The sequence below is a fragment of the Capra hircus genome, chromosome 5, assembly GCF_001704415.2.
Source record: "Capra hircus breed San Clemente chromosome 5, ASM170441v1, whole genome shotgun sequence".
NCBI classification, from domain to species: domain Eukaryota; kingdom Metazoa; phylum Chordata; class Mammalia; order Artiodactyla; family Bovidae; genus Capra; species Capra hircus.
Genome location: NC_030812.1, coordinates 28,896,610 through 28,909,744, shown reverse-complemented (window position 1 = coordinate 28,909,744; position 13,135 = coordinate 28,896,610). Strand labels below are relative to the sequence as shown.

The 13,135-nt window shown below is 39.7% G+C and overlaps 1 protein-coding gene across 3 annotated transcripts in view; it reads left to right on the top strand.

Annotated features, from left to right (window-relative positions):
* Positions 1-13,135, top strand: part of DIP2B (disco interacting protein 2 homolog B) — a 231,097-nt gene that overhangs the window by 155,052 nt on the left and 62,910 nt on the right. The window contains exons 5-7 of one of the 3 annotated variants that reach the window (XM_018047792.1): positions 5,088-5,300; positions 7,924-8,076; positions 8,492-8,614. In XM_018047792.1, coding sequence (XP_017903281.1) covers positions 5,088-5,300; positions 7,924-8,076; positions 8,492-8,614 — 489 coding nt within the window. The remainder of the gene's footprint in view (positions 1-5,087; positions 5,301-7,923; positions 8,077-8,491; positions 8,615-13,135) is intronic. The other 2 variants (XM_018047793.1, XM_018047794.1) reach the window with 2 other exon arrangements.

The following is a 13,135-nucleotide window of genomic DNA, read 5'->3' as shown; positions in this document are numbered from 1 at the left end:
TTGAAAGTTGGGATTGAGATCCCCAGAAGGGTTCACATCTTTAGCAGAAGGGACAGTTAGAAAAAATTAAATGAAAAAATTAACCTCCCAGCAAAAGAAAACCTTCTCAAGAAAGCTTGCCTGCTTTGCCTCAGAATAATGAGGGCAGGGACCTTCTCTGATAATTTGTGGTCAGAAGGTACAAGAATTGAATTCTGGTGTCCTGTTTGTTAAATCTAATGTTAGAAAGTGGTCCCAGGCTGATGATAACCTGGGGCACAAGTGGTTTCTGGCAGGATACATCAGTCCAGGGATTTAAAATCCCCACAGATAAAGATCCACTGGATTTTGTGAGCAAACAACCCCAGAACAGAGAGGAAAGAACAATAGCAAAACAGTAGAAGTAAGACCCGTAAGAACTGATTTGCCCAACTCCTATCAACGGCAGAGCTAAGACTGGAACCCAAAGCAGTCTGGCCTTAAAAGCCTGTTCTCTAAACCACTTGGTGTATGGCCTCTCATCCTACCATGGGGATGGTTTAGTCACTAAGTCGTGTTCAACTCTTGTGACCCCATAGACTGTAGGTTCCACTGTCCATGGGATTCTCCAGGCAAGAAGACTGAAGTGGGTTGCCATTTCCTTCTCTAGGGGATCTTTCCAACCCAGGGATTGAACCCCTGGTCTCCTGCATTGCAGGCAGGTTCTTTACCAACTGAGCTACCATGTCAAGTAAATGTTTTCTGGTTTTATTCTGGAGCTCTAGCAATTGCTGCATATTTGGTCTAACTTTTCAAGTTAGGCAGTAAGTTAAAAAAAAAAGTACCTGTCTCCTCACTGCAAGATTAATTGTAATATTAGTTCATTTTGTGAAATGTTTTTTCATAGGCATGGGACAATACCTTGAAAAACAGTGTTCAGAAATCCCTTATGGGTAGAGTGATCCTGGAGTAATTATTACTAGTCGGCGCCCCTCTCTCATAAGTATCCCCATATGGATGTTAATAGACAACACATGGGCCTCTGCTGATTAGTGATTACGTAGTAATTTCCTGTCCCAGCCAGCTCTCTGTGCACCCAGGTCACTGTGGGATGCTGGAAAATCTCTCAGATGGTTCTGAACATCTTCCTGATCCATGTCTGGTCAATCAGTATCGACCCTGATTGAGTTTAGTGCTAGATTAAGCACTTCAGAATTTGTAGCCCAAGGTAAGTCCAGAATGGACTGCTTTCGAACTAACCTTTTAATCTTCTCTTCCATATAAGTTTTTATTCCTAGACTGCACCTACTTGGGTCTCTAAAGCTTTTCCTTCCTAAACTTCCAACTCTTTCTTTGCCTACGTGGAACCTTACTTTGCCTCTCTTAAAGGTTCTGGAAGTCCTTCATTCCCCTGACCCACCAGTGCAAGAGAACATGACATTCTCCTGCCTGATACCACCCCTTCCCACCCTGCCCATCCCAAACACACACGGACATTTCTTTTCATGGACTCCAGACTGCTGTATACTACCTGTCTTAATGGTTGTTTCCCTTACTTGTTCTTTGAAGCTCTCATTTCCTGGCCGAGTTTATGTGCCATATTTTGTAGCAGTTGTTAGGGTGAGGTCTTCCTTTCAGCGAATCTTGACTTACCTACTGTTTTAAGCTGGTATCTGGACCTAATTTGGATATTGGCTGTCAGAACCCAGTGTCAGGCATTGTCTTTCCAGGAACTTGTGTAGCTTGCACCATACCCCTCATTATATGTTTCCTCATTATATGTTCTCCATTCCAATTCCTATAAATGGATTTTAGACTTCCAGTAATCGGTATTAAATGATACAGTGTTAAAGTCACACCAGTTACAACCTGAAGGACAAGCTATATTTCCAGAATATTTTCCTGTTGTGCAAACCTATTAAATTCATCATATACAAGCGGTTTGGCAAGGACTTTAGTTATGATGGATAAGAGTTGTGAGTTCTTATTCAACTGGAGCAGAATCAGTGGGAAAAGAATAACTTTGTTAATTTAATCTTGCCCAATTTTCTACTAATCCCTAACAGTTTTGTGGGTGACAGTTACTTTTTTAAAAAAGGTACAAAATAACTGTATGACTATGTAAAGGAGCTTTTTTCTTTTCTTTTTTTTTTAAGATATAGTCCTAGATAGGTGCTTACATTTTGTATAACCTTAACATGTAAACTGTAAAACTTTTCAGAGCTGAAGTTCTGTACCTGTGAGGTAACATAGGGTGGGATTTTCAGGGGAAAGGGGGACTTGATGTTATTGGCCACCTGTTATATGCTGGCGCTCTGGTGCTTTCTGTAATTTGTCTTGTTTTGGGCCCTCCCGCAGCAGTTAGCAGAGGTGAGTTTCCTTAGCTGACTTAGGTGGCCCTTAGCAGCCCAGTGCTGTCTGCTTGTCCAGCCTCATCTTTGGTCACGACCAGTTTTGCATCCTGTGCTTCCGCTAGTCTGATTTCTTCCAGATCTTCAGGTGTGCTTTGTTCCCTGTTGCCTCCCAGGTTGCTCACCTGACTCCCCTCTGTCCCCACCTCTGTGCCTCTCATAAATAATTCCTGCTTAACCCTTCTCACCTTGGTTGAGCTCTCACTTCCTTGAGCACCAACCCTGAACTTCTTTAAGACTCTAAGTCCTGTTAGAGTGGGGACTGTGTCTTCTTGCTTACCATTCTATTCCTGCCAACTAGTGTAATCCTTAGAGTATTTATTAAATAGATAAATAAGCAAACAGCCTTCTCAGATGGGCAACTTTGTCCCCTACATAGCTTATAAACGGTGGCCTCAGAGTTCAAATGCAAGGACACCAAAGCCATGTTTTTTCCACTGCACTAAGCCTCCCCACAGAGAAGGCAATGGCACCCCACTCCAGTACTCTTGCCTGGAAAATCCCATGGATGGAGGAGCCTGGTGGGCTGCAGTCCATGAAGTCGCTAAGAGTCGGACACGACTGAGCGACTTCACTTTCACTTTTCACTTTCACGCATTGGAGAAGGAAATGGCAACCCACTCCAGTATTCTTGCCTGGTGAATCCCAGGGACAGGGGAGCCTGGTGGGCTGCCGTCTCTGGGGTCGCACAGAGGCGGACACGGCTGAAGCAACTTAGCAGCAGCAGCAGCAAGCCTCCCCACAGTTACAGTCACTAAACACTCTAAGGAGGACTAGCAGGCAAATGAGGTAATTGAATTGAAACAATATACCTAATTACATAATTGATCCAATATAGAAACATAATGAAGCCGATTTTCCACAAACCTAATCATGAAAATACTGTTTTTTAATATCTTTTAAAAATTGAGTTATTCTGATTTTAGACTTACACAGATTAAAATAAATGGTGCAGTAAAGACACTCCGTGAATACAGTGGAGGTTGTGGGACCCTGTGATGTATCACCCAAAACTACTTTATTCTAAGGGTCAGATTCACCTGCCCCATCCCTCCCATAGATGCTGTTTTTAAGGCATGTTTGCAAAGACAGAAATCTCTGCCTCCCAAGGTACAGTTGAACATTTTTCTTTAAGATTATGCAAAAAATGTTTTCTAAAGAACCTCATCACTTTAGCCCTTTGGAGTCTGGTCACAGTTTACCTCTCCAGCCTCTTTTTTGCTCTTGTCTCCTCGAAGTCCACATGATTTGCATAGAAGTATTCCAATCCCTGGCTGAAATTGGGGTTCCTCCTGTGAAACCCTTTGCTCACCCCATTTCTTGGCATCTGTTACATCCATATGAAATAATCTGAGGAGTTGTGTGTCTTCTGTACTAGGTGGTAAGCTTTCTTAAGGCATTTACTGTCTCATAAGAATTCATACATCTCAAAACTGCCAGAACTGATAGTTCCCAGCACATATTACGTAGTTAAGTAGTACACTGTAAAATAATAATAAGTCTTGGGCCTCAGATCTCCTTCAATGTGAAATAATAAACTAGGGGTAGTTTGAGAGCAGGAAGAAAGGATATAGTCATTATTTTAACTTTCTTACTTCAGATCCTCACAATTTGACTTCTAGATTAAATCAGTCTTTTGTTCTTCAAATTTCTGTTGTCAGGAGCTAGCCGTGTTCTAGCTCTGTTACTTATCTCTCTGGCTCTCTAAACTGAAGTAGAACACGGACCTGCAATTTCACTTGAGTTAGAGGAAAGAGTTCAGCAGGACTAACCATAGAATATTAAATTTTTTTTAATTGAATGAAATTCAATGCATGAGCCATAAATTGTAACCCTCAAAATCATTTAGGAGGGTTTATCTGACATCAGACCAAATGCCGCTGTAACATGTATGCCGACATATGCTTAGAGCGCTGGAATAAATTCCTGACTTCTGCTTCCCTTAGCTGTCCTATATTTGGTTGAACTTCTCTCTCTTTATTTTTTCTGCATACTTTTCTAATTCAGAAAGTCAGAGCCAGTCTAAATGTAGGCACCAGTGCATTCCTCACAGTTCTCTGGGACCAAGGAGAGAAGTAGCTCTGTGGCCTCTCCAGTCTTGTTTGGAGAGCTCCCCGGTGCCCTGTGACCAGCTAGCTTTCCCACCAAAACCATGACTGCTGCTGGGCGGAGCAGTTTCTTATTCCACAGTAGTCAGTTCCCCAAAATCTAGTTTACTGTTTGGCACTTTAGTTGTTACCAGAAATAAGATTTTTATATTTGCCATCAAGATCATTTCCTTTTAAGTAGACACTAATTAATAAGTACTTGTGAAAATCAGGGTAGCAGCCCATCACAATGTTCTCTAACAAAGGCACTGAAGAAGATAATAGAAGCACGTCAGCATTATTTGAATATAAGGAGATAAGCCAGAATATTTAGATACTGATTAAGCCCAGAACCAAAAACACAAAGCAACTGCAACAACCACAACAAAAACAGTGAATGAAATTTAACTGTTCAAAAATGGGTTTTTCAAAAGAGCTGAAAATAACCTCTAGATTTTAGCTGTTTTATTTTTGCAAACTTTGGTTCATAAGCCTTTCCTTGAGATTCTCAAGAAACTTTACATAAAATGTTTTGCTGCTGTGAAAGTTGAATGTGTGCTCATTGGGAAAGATCTGGAAGGTCTGTGTTCTAGGCAGGATCGAGAACTTCTGTTTTTCTAATTCCACACAGACACGTCTTCGGCCTCTGAGGATGAGGGCTCTCTGAGACGCCAAGCTGCGCTCTCTGCTGCCTTGCAACAGAGCTTACAGAATGCTGAGTCCTGGATCAACCGGTCAATTCAGGGATCGTCCACTTCTTCATCTGCATCTTCCACGCTGTCCCATGGAGAGGTCAAAGGAACCAGTGGGTCTCTAGCTGATGTATTTGCCAATACTCGAATAGGTAGGAGCTGAATCTCCCCAAGAAATTATGTTCCATTTGGCTCCCAGTAGCCAGGAAATAGTTCATGATTTGCGTTAGGTTTTTTCAGGGTGGCCTAAAAAAAATAGTATCAAAATGAACATGACAAACAATGAGGCAGAGAAGGAAACACAAGCAGCACATTTGGAACGATAGAGGATGTCTGCTTTATTGGCGATGGTATTGCCCACCTGAAGCCATAGATATTTCCATAAGCAATACTCAAGCTGCAAGATGTAACACCAGTCTTACTGTGCTTTATCCCTACTGGAGAATATTCCATCAAGGAAAAAGTGTCCAAAGATACAACATCTTAGATTTTTCCCAGGATTGTTGCCTACATTCTCTCTCTCAAAAAAAAAAAAAAAACTAAACCTGAGAAAATTTGGAATTAAGACAGTACCCGTGAGACTCTTTTGTCTGTAGCATAAAGACTGGATTTATGGTCCTTGCTGCTGTACTATTGCAACAACAGAAGTGTGCGGGCTGAGAATGTCGGTCAGCGCTTTTGCTTGACTTAGCTTTATGTTTGTGTGTGTTTGTGTGTTCTAAGCGTCTGTGACATCTGCAGATAAAGCTCAGGTCTCTGCCTTTGCTTAATTAGTTGGTACACACAGCATGAAGCAATATATATAAACATCATGTGCCTGTGATACTATTCCTTTTTTGTTGACAATCCATTTGCATTTTGATGTCTTAATTTTTTGTCAGTGACCTTCCTGTACCACTTTATGTTTATTAAGTGATTTCTGAAAAGGAAAAACTTGGAAATGTTTTGATTGAAGCCTGTAATTTTTAAAGAAAATAGCTACCTTAAGGTCATGCTTGCCCACATTAAAAGGTCAGGATCAGCAGCCGATGGCTTGGCCTGTGCTCTTAATTGACTGACACCCCCTCCCCGCAAAGCAGCTACAGATAAGCAGACTCAACTGTTCTCCTATTGGGAGGGTCGGCAACAGAGCCATAGCAGGGTCAGGTTTTATATCCACATTGTCTAAAAGAGTAGTTTCACTTGTGAAAAATAGTTTCCTGGTACTCAGTTAACTTTTATCTCAATTTTTGTTAATAAGATGATTTTACCTGACCATATCTCATATTGCTTCTACTCTGTGAAAAGTTCAGGAACTCACAGGAACCATTTTATCCAACATTATTGCCTTTTGGATGTTTGCTCTAACAGAAGTTAATAAGTACTTCATGTTTCCAAAGGAAAAATTTGAAAATAAAGATAAAAGGAAAAATAAGCTACAGCCCCACTTATGTAGAACACTTCAATATTATCACTTTCATGTAGATCCTAGACTCTATTTGCATAAGGTAAGGCTCTGGTTTTGTTTTTACAGAAATGAAATGGTACTAAATAGAACCTGCTTTTATTAGCAGACATGTCTGCTTTTAAAGCAGAAATCTTTTATATCGTTAATATAGAATCACACTTTTGTCTTCATGGTTTCAAAATATGCCACTGTATGGCTCTGCCATGGTTTATTTTAGCCATTTCCCTATTTTGGACATTTAAGTAGTATCCAGTTTTTTGCTGTATGAAAACTGAAATGAATATCCTCACACACACACAGCTTTGTGCATTCGTTTGATTATTTCCTCTTAGGATGTATTCCTGTAAGTGGAATTGCTGGGTCAGGTAAAAATGTCTATTTTTAGTGCTTTGTTACTGCATCATCCTACAGAAGGCTACACTGCAGTATACTTGTGCAAAGTATTTAAAACTTTAAAAAGTATTAAGCTAGTAAGCACAGACTTTTGGAGCCTGGAAACCTAAATCCCAAAATAATTTTAGAAATTGTTTATATTACGCTTTTTTCCTTGTTCATAGTTTTGAGTGGCTTTTCATTATTCTTGTGAACTCTACATTTTGCTTCCTCTAATTGTCTTTTTCTTCTTCTAATTTTTTGGTAACACTTCCCTGTTCAATGGCTCTCTTCCAACTATATCATTATTTCTTTATAGTAAGAATCCCTACATGAAGCAGAATAAAGCAGCAGTGTTTAATCATGCTTAGAATAGGGAAGCACCTTATCTTCCAAGTAGATTCAAGTTACATATGGGTTGTTTTGCAGAAATTAAATATGGATTTTATCTGGTTTTCTTCATCTGAGACTTGAGCAATCTGACCCACTTCCAAGACACAGTTTCTGTCCTCAGTGAGTGAAGAGACACAGATAAACTACCATAAACATGAAGAAATGCTCAGAGTCTAAAATATTAGTAGCTGTAATAATCATATTGACTTTGGTTTCATTTTGAAGTCACCAACAATTTTTATTTTATTGTGGTTATTTTTATAACATTAGATTTCTACCAGACTTTCTGTGTAGAAAAGAGTGAGTTTGAGAAATATTTGATATGTGATTTGATCTTACTAAGCCTGCTCAGGTTCTCAAAAGTAGTAATTTTAGAAAGCTGATATGCCCTGACTTACCCTGTTCGTCTCATTATATCTTGCTAGTAAAATTAGAACTAGTGCCCCTTTGAGTGGTTTTCTGTCTTGTTAAAAAACAAACAGCAGCAACAAAAAAGACTTAAAGATTCTTATTCTTACTGCTAACATAATATAACTTTTAAATTTTGTTTTCTCCCCTCTTAGAGAATTTCTCTGCTCCCCCTGACGTCACTACAACTACCTCTTCGTCATCATCTTCCTCAATACGCCCAGCAAATATTGATCTACCCCCCTCGGGGATAGTTAAAGGCATGCACAAAGGATCCAACAGGTCCAGCCTTATGGATACAGCTGATGGTAGGCAGCTGTTTGGTAGTTAAATACGGCATATTAGTTAAACCGAAAAAATTCAAATTATAAACAGCAGTGTCTAATGTCCAGCAGTGGCAGTACTTGTGACCTACTCACATAAGTCATTTCAGCTCTCTCTTTTCAAAGATAGTCAACAAAAAGTATGGAACAAGAAAAGAATGCTAGGAGAGAAAAGGGAGGTTAGATGGAATCTTTAAACAGTATTAATAATAGCACCATATTTTTACTCTTGTCATAAAAATTATTCTGTATGTATTTGTACCTATTTAGCCCAGCTGAAATAGAATGAGACTGTGAACAAAGGCCAAACGTCATTAAAAATGAAAGCTCCTAAGAGAATTGAGGAAGTGAAATATTCCTAAAATCAGTTAATTGTAACTTACCGTTTTTTTCCCTGTAGGTGTTCCTGTCAATAGCAGAGTATCCACAAAAATCCAGCAGCTTCTCAACACTCTGAAACGACCCAAAAGGCCTCCCTTAAAAGAATTTTTTGTGGATGATTCTGAAGAAATTGTGGAAGGTAGTGGTAATAATACCAAACCACATATATTCCTTAGAAATTTTGTAAACAGTCACTGCATGTAGATATTATAGGATTTATGGATGGATAAGGCGTCATTTTTGGTTGAAGAGTTCATAGTTTTCTGATCTTTTTTTCCTTATGATCATTTATATTTTAAATCTCAGATGAAAAATAGAGGGAGAGAAGGGAAGGACAAGGAGATAACTATGGAACACAGAATTATCCTTAGAAATAAGTTTTTTAAAATTAGGAACAAGCACATAATTTAAAAAATTACTTATATTTGTCATTATCTTAGAATAGTGTCACCTTCATCCTCAAAAGTTTGCCCTTTTTAAAAAATATATATATATATAACTCAACCATTTTTGTTAAGTCAGTCAGTCAGCACATATATAGATCTGTTTTAACATGGTGGATGGTTGAAAAGCTTCTTGAAAATATAGGTACTTCCTTCATGTTGTTTCCAGTTTAGACAAAACAGACACTACAGTCGAAAATTGAGTTTAGTCAATAAGTATGTATCAACTGGTACTGGCAACTTGGAGAAAGGAAGAAATCGGTCTCATCTGTATGATTGGGGAAAGCAAAGTGGTAAGAGTGATTTATTCACCCAACAATTTAAAAAATATTTAGGGATAAAATGAATCTAGAATTTAATAAAAGGATTGGGAAAGGACTATCTGGGGGCATAGAAGGTGGCCATTTGATATTAATAGTTATTAAAGGTGGGTGATGGATAGATCTATCAAAAAAAAAGCCTTTGTCTGAAGAACTGAGCCTTGGTAGCTTTGCAGTCCATTTTTATGTCCTGAGATGAAGAACAGACTTTGATCGCATCAGACTTTAATGAAACTAAGCATGTTAGAGAAACACCTGAAGTAATGGGCAAATTTGGCCTTGGAATATGGAATGAAGCAGGGCAAAGACTAATAGAGTTTTGCCAAAAAAACACACTGGTCATAGCAAACACCCTCTTCCAACAACACAAGAGAAGACCCTACACGTGGACATCACCAGATGGTCAGTACTGAAATCAGATTGATTATATTCTTTACAACCAAAGATGGAGAAGCTCTATACAGTCAGCAAAAACAAGACCAGGAGCTGACTGTGGCTCAGATCATGAACTCCTTATTGCCAAATTCAGACTGAAATTGAAGAAAGTAGGGAAAACCGCTAGACCATTCAGGTATGACCTAAATCAAATCCCTTATGATTATACAGTGGAATTGAGAAATAGATTTAAAGGACCAGATGTGATAGATAGAGTGCCTGATGAACTATGGACGGAGGTTCGTGACATTGTACAGGAGAGAGGGATCAAGACCGTCCTCATGGAAAAGAAATGCAAAAAAGCAAAATGGCTGTCTGAGGAGGCCTTACAAATAGCTGTGAAAAGAAGAGAAGCCAAAAGCAAAGGAGAAAAGAAAAGATATAAGCACCTGAATGCAGAGTTCCAAAGACTAGCAAGGAGAGATAAGAAAGCCTTCCTCAGCGATCAATGCAAAGAAATAGAGGAAAACAATAGCATGGGAAAGACTAGAGATCTCTTCAAGAAAATTAGAGATACCAAGGGAACATTTCATGCAAAAATGGGCTTGATAAAGGACAGAAATGGTATGGACCTAACAGAAGCAGAAGATATTAAGAAGAGGTGGCAAGAATACACAGAAAACTGTACAAAAAAGATCTTCATGACCAAGATAATCATGATGGTATGATCACTCACCTAGAGCCAGACATCCTGGAATGTAAAGTCAAGTGGGCCTTAGAAAGCATCACTATAAACAAAGCTAGTGGAGGTGATGGAATTCCAGTTGAGCTATTTCAAATCTTGAAAGATGAAAGTGCTACAGTCAATATACCAGCAAATCTGGAAAACTCAGTGGTGGCCATAGGACTGGGAAAGGTCAGTTTTCATTCCAATCCCAAAGAAAGGCAATGCCAAAGAATGCTCAAACTACCACACAATTGCACTCATCTCACACGCTAGTAAAGTAATGCTCAAAATTCTCCAAGCCAGGCTTCAGCAGTATGTGAACTTCCAGATGTTCCAGCTAGTTTTAGAAAAGGCAGAGGAACCAGAGATCAAATTGCCAACATCTGCTGGATCATGGAAAAAGCAAGATAGTTCCAGAAAAACATCTATTTCTGCTTTATTGACTATGTCAAAGCCTTTGACTGTGTAGATCACGATAAACTGTGGACAATTCTGAAAGAGATGGGAATACCAGACCACCTGACCTGCCTCTTGAGAAACCTAATGCCTGTCAGGAAGCAGCAGTTAGAACTGGGCATGGAACAACAGACTGGTTCCATATAGGAAAAGGAGTACGTCAAGGCTGTATACTGTCATCCTGCTTATTTAACTTCTATGCAGAGTGCATCATGAGAAACGCTGGGCTGGGAGAAGCACAAGCTGGAATCAAGATTGCCAGGAGAAATATCAATAACCTCAGATAGGCAGATGACACCACCCTTATGGCAGAAAGCGAAGAAGAACTAAAGAGCCTCTTGATGAAAGTGAAAGGGGAGAGTAAAAAAGTTGGCTTAAAGCTCAGTATTCAGAAAACAAAGATCATGGCATCTGGTCCCATCATTTCATGGGAAATAGATGGGGAAACAGTGGAAACAGTGTCAGACTTTATTTTGGGGGGCTCCAAAATCACTGCAGATGGTGATTGCAGCCATGAAATTAAAAGACGCTTATTCCTTGGAAGGAAAGTTATGACCAACCTAGATAGCATATTGAAAAGCAGAGACATGACTTTGCCAACAAAGGTCCGTCTAGTCAAAGCTATAGTTTTCCAGTGGTCATGTATGGATGTGAGAGTTGGACTGTGAAGAAAGCTGAGCGACAAAGAATTGATGCTTTTGAACTGTAGTGTTGGAGAAGACTCTTGAGGGTCCCTTGGACTGCAAAGAGATCCAGCCAGTCCATTCTGAAGGAGATCAGCCCTGGGATTTCTTTGGAAGGAATGATGCTCAAGCTGAAACTCCAGTACTTTGGCCACCTCATGTGAAGAGTTGACTCATTGGAAAAGACTTTGATGCTGGGAGGGATTGGGGGCAGGAGGAGAAGGGGACGACAGAGGATGAGATGGCTGGATGGCATCACTGACTCGGTGGACGCGAGTCTGAGTGAACTCCGGGAGTTGGTGATGGACAGGGAGGCCTGGTGTGCTGCGATTCATGGGGTCGCAAAGAGTTGGACACAACTGAGCGACTGAACTGAACTGAAGCATGTTAGTAGACAACCCAGTCTTAGCCCTTTTGGTGCAGCAGGAAGCACCAAGCAACGTGATGTATGAGCTTAAGGTGAATTTCTCTTTCTTTTGGAGTCACTGAACTCACTGAATTATGGCCATCTTTCTTGATGAACTGAATTTTCAAGTGTCTATGCCAGTAATCACCCTCTCAGTCTTTTTAGTACTGTGTTTTCAAAGGCAAATGAAAGTCAAAGTCTAACAGGAATCATACTTGAGCAACATTCATTGGCCAAATAGAGCTAACAGCTTCCCACTAGTGTTAAATAGGCAATGATTTTTCATTTGAATGACAATTATCTTTGGAAGAGAACAATACCTGTATGTCTTTGGAAGTCTGGAAGAGTATGCCCCAGGGTCTGTAGTGAGGCCTAATGGATGGCAATAATGTATAGACTTTTATGAGCAGAACTATGGTTACCATATATACAGGTTGTCTGTAAAAACAAAACTATTTATTTAGAATCACCCGTGTTTATTTTTATAGTTAGGTGGTTTAGGGTCTGGGACTATGCAAATGTTATTTACCTAGGGTGGTGAGTTGGAAAGTGAAACTGTTAATTTTGTATCAGTGGAAAAATGAGTGAAGACGTGTTAAGTTTTCCCAAATCTGTCATTCAATTGAGCTTTAACATGCATCTCATTTCATATTTTGTTTGCCCTTCTAATACTTGCTGCTCATTCCATCCATTCTCTTTTCTGTGCTCCTTCTCTCATCCCCTGTTCACCTGGCCAATCCCTACTCTTCCTCTAAGACTCAGCCCAGGTGTTACCTCCTGCAGGTGGGCGCCCTCTTCCTCTAAGCTAGGAGGCGTGGTCCTCTTCTGCGCTTTCTCTTCGTTTCTGTCACGCACTGCCCGTGTGTGCTTTGCTCTGTGCGCGAGTGTGCTTCCCCACTGCCCGCTGGATGCTCCTAGAGGGCGTGGCTCTGTACTGCTTGTACTTGACATTATTAGAAGCAATAAATGTTTGTTCAAAGAATGATACGTGCAGCATTTATCTTCTCAATGTTTATCGCATCTTACGTACAGAGTTGACATTCAGTGAACACTTAACTTTTTGTTCCATATGTAAATTATCCTTCCTGCTATGAGAATACAGGATTTTTTTTTTTTTTGAGTTCAAGCAATACTTGTTTATTGTAAAAGATTAAGAGGACTTTAGTTTTGTCTCTGTGAAAAAGTATGAAGTATTATTCACCTCTAGTTTCTGGAATTTACCCTATTATAAATCTACTGCTTTAAATATATAT